General features: G+C 35.0%; 1 protein-coding gene across 3 annotated transcripts in view; it reads right to left on the bottom strand.

The window, feature by feature from the left end:
- The window catches only part of Trnt1 (tRNA nucleotidyl transferase 1), a 12,630-nt gene that overhangs the window by 3,728 nt on the left and 7,896 nt on the right, over nt 1–1,006 (bottom strand). For all 3 annotated transcript variants that reach the window (XM_031382792.1, XM_031382793.1, XM_031382794.1), the window contains exons 7-8: nt 833–949; nt 43–150 (exon numbers count right to left, since the gene is read on the bottom strand). In XM_031382792.1, coding sequence (XP_031238652.1) covers nt 43–150; nt 833–949 — 225 coding nt within the window. The remainder of the gene's footprint in view (nt 1–42; nt 151–832; nt 950–1,006) is intronic.

The following is a 1,006-nucleotide window of genomic DNA, read 5'->3' as shown; positions in this document are numbered from 1 at the left end:
CTTTTGAAATTTTCAATCTCAAATCCAGTTTTGTGACATCATCTTGTACTTTGAATAAAGAAGCCAAAAGGGTCATTGGTTTTGGTGAAAAGCCTTCAACGTTTTTACTGACTTTATTAAATTCTTCTAAATTTGCATTAGCAGGTAAACCTGTAAACAAAAGAGAAAAGTCATTTTTTCCTATGAAACCCTCACTCATCTCAAACTATGCAGACTTTTAAGAATGTGTAGTGTTCCTTCTCCATTGCTTATTATCAACTCATTTGTCACTCCCTTAACTCCTAGAGAAAATCTATCATGTTCTTGTTTCCCATAGAAAGATGTATTGCGAAGCTCAGGAGCTGTGATCACATCAGGTACATACACATATGCCTTCTTAGTCATGGTCCTGTCTGCACCCATTCCCTACTCAGCAATTTTATGTTCTTGTGAAATAGAGTCAAAGTTACTGTCTAGAATATATTGGCTATAATTATAAATTTCCTTTCTATATATTAAGTATTCTTATGAAAGAGCTTATTATGCATTAACTTATTGCTTCCTCCTACTTTCTAGGAAGTAACTTTTATTTTGAACCCTTTGTGAATATAAACTAACCCAACCTGCAAAACCAGTTAAGTGGCAGCTTCATCAAATTCAAGTGTTCTCTCTGAACTGTTCTTTATCCATAAATAAACTATTTCCATCCTTAATTCCAAAGTTTATCTCAGAATTTCATTTCACTACTTTAAATTCCTTAGGTAGGTATGTAACACAAAACATTTTACCTCATGTACTTTTTACACTAGGTATTTTGCTGGTAGAAATTCACACCTTTAAAACCTGTTCTCACCTATGTGAGGAGCCACTTCAAGGTCATAGATCAGGTGGATCAAATGGTTTACATGGTCACCAGTAAGAATTTTCTTCAGTTCTACCCAAATCCTCTCTCCTGATATTCCAGCCAAACCTTTGGCATTTTCTGCAATTGCTTCTAGAGTCTCGTGGTCATGGTCACCAGGTTTGT

The sequence above is a fragment of the Mastomys coucha genome, unplaced genomic scaffold (assembly GCF_008632895.1).
Source record: "Mastomys coucha isolate ucsf_1 unplaced genomic scaffold, UCSF_Mcou_1 pScaffold20, whole genome shotgun sequence".
In the NCBI taxonomy this organism is placed as follows: Eukaryota; Metazoa; Chordata; class Mammalia; order Rodentia; family Muridae; genus Mastomys; species Mastomys coucha.
This window is presented reverse-complemented; position numbering and strand designations above follow the sequence as displayed.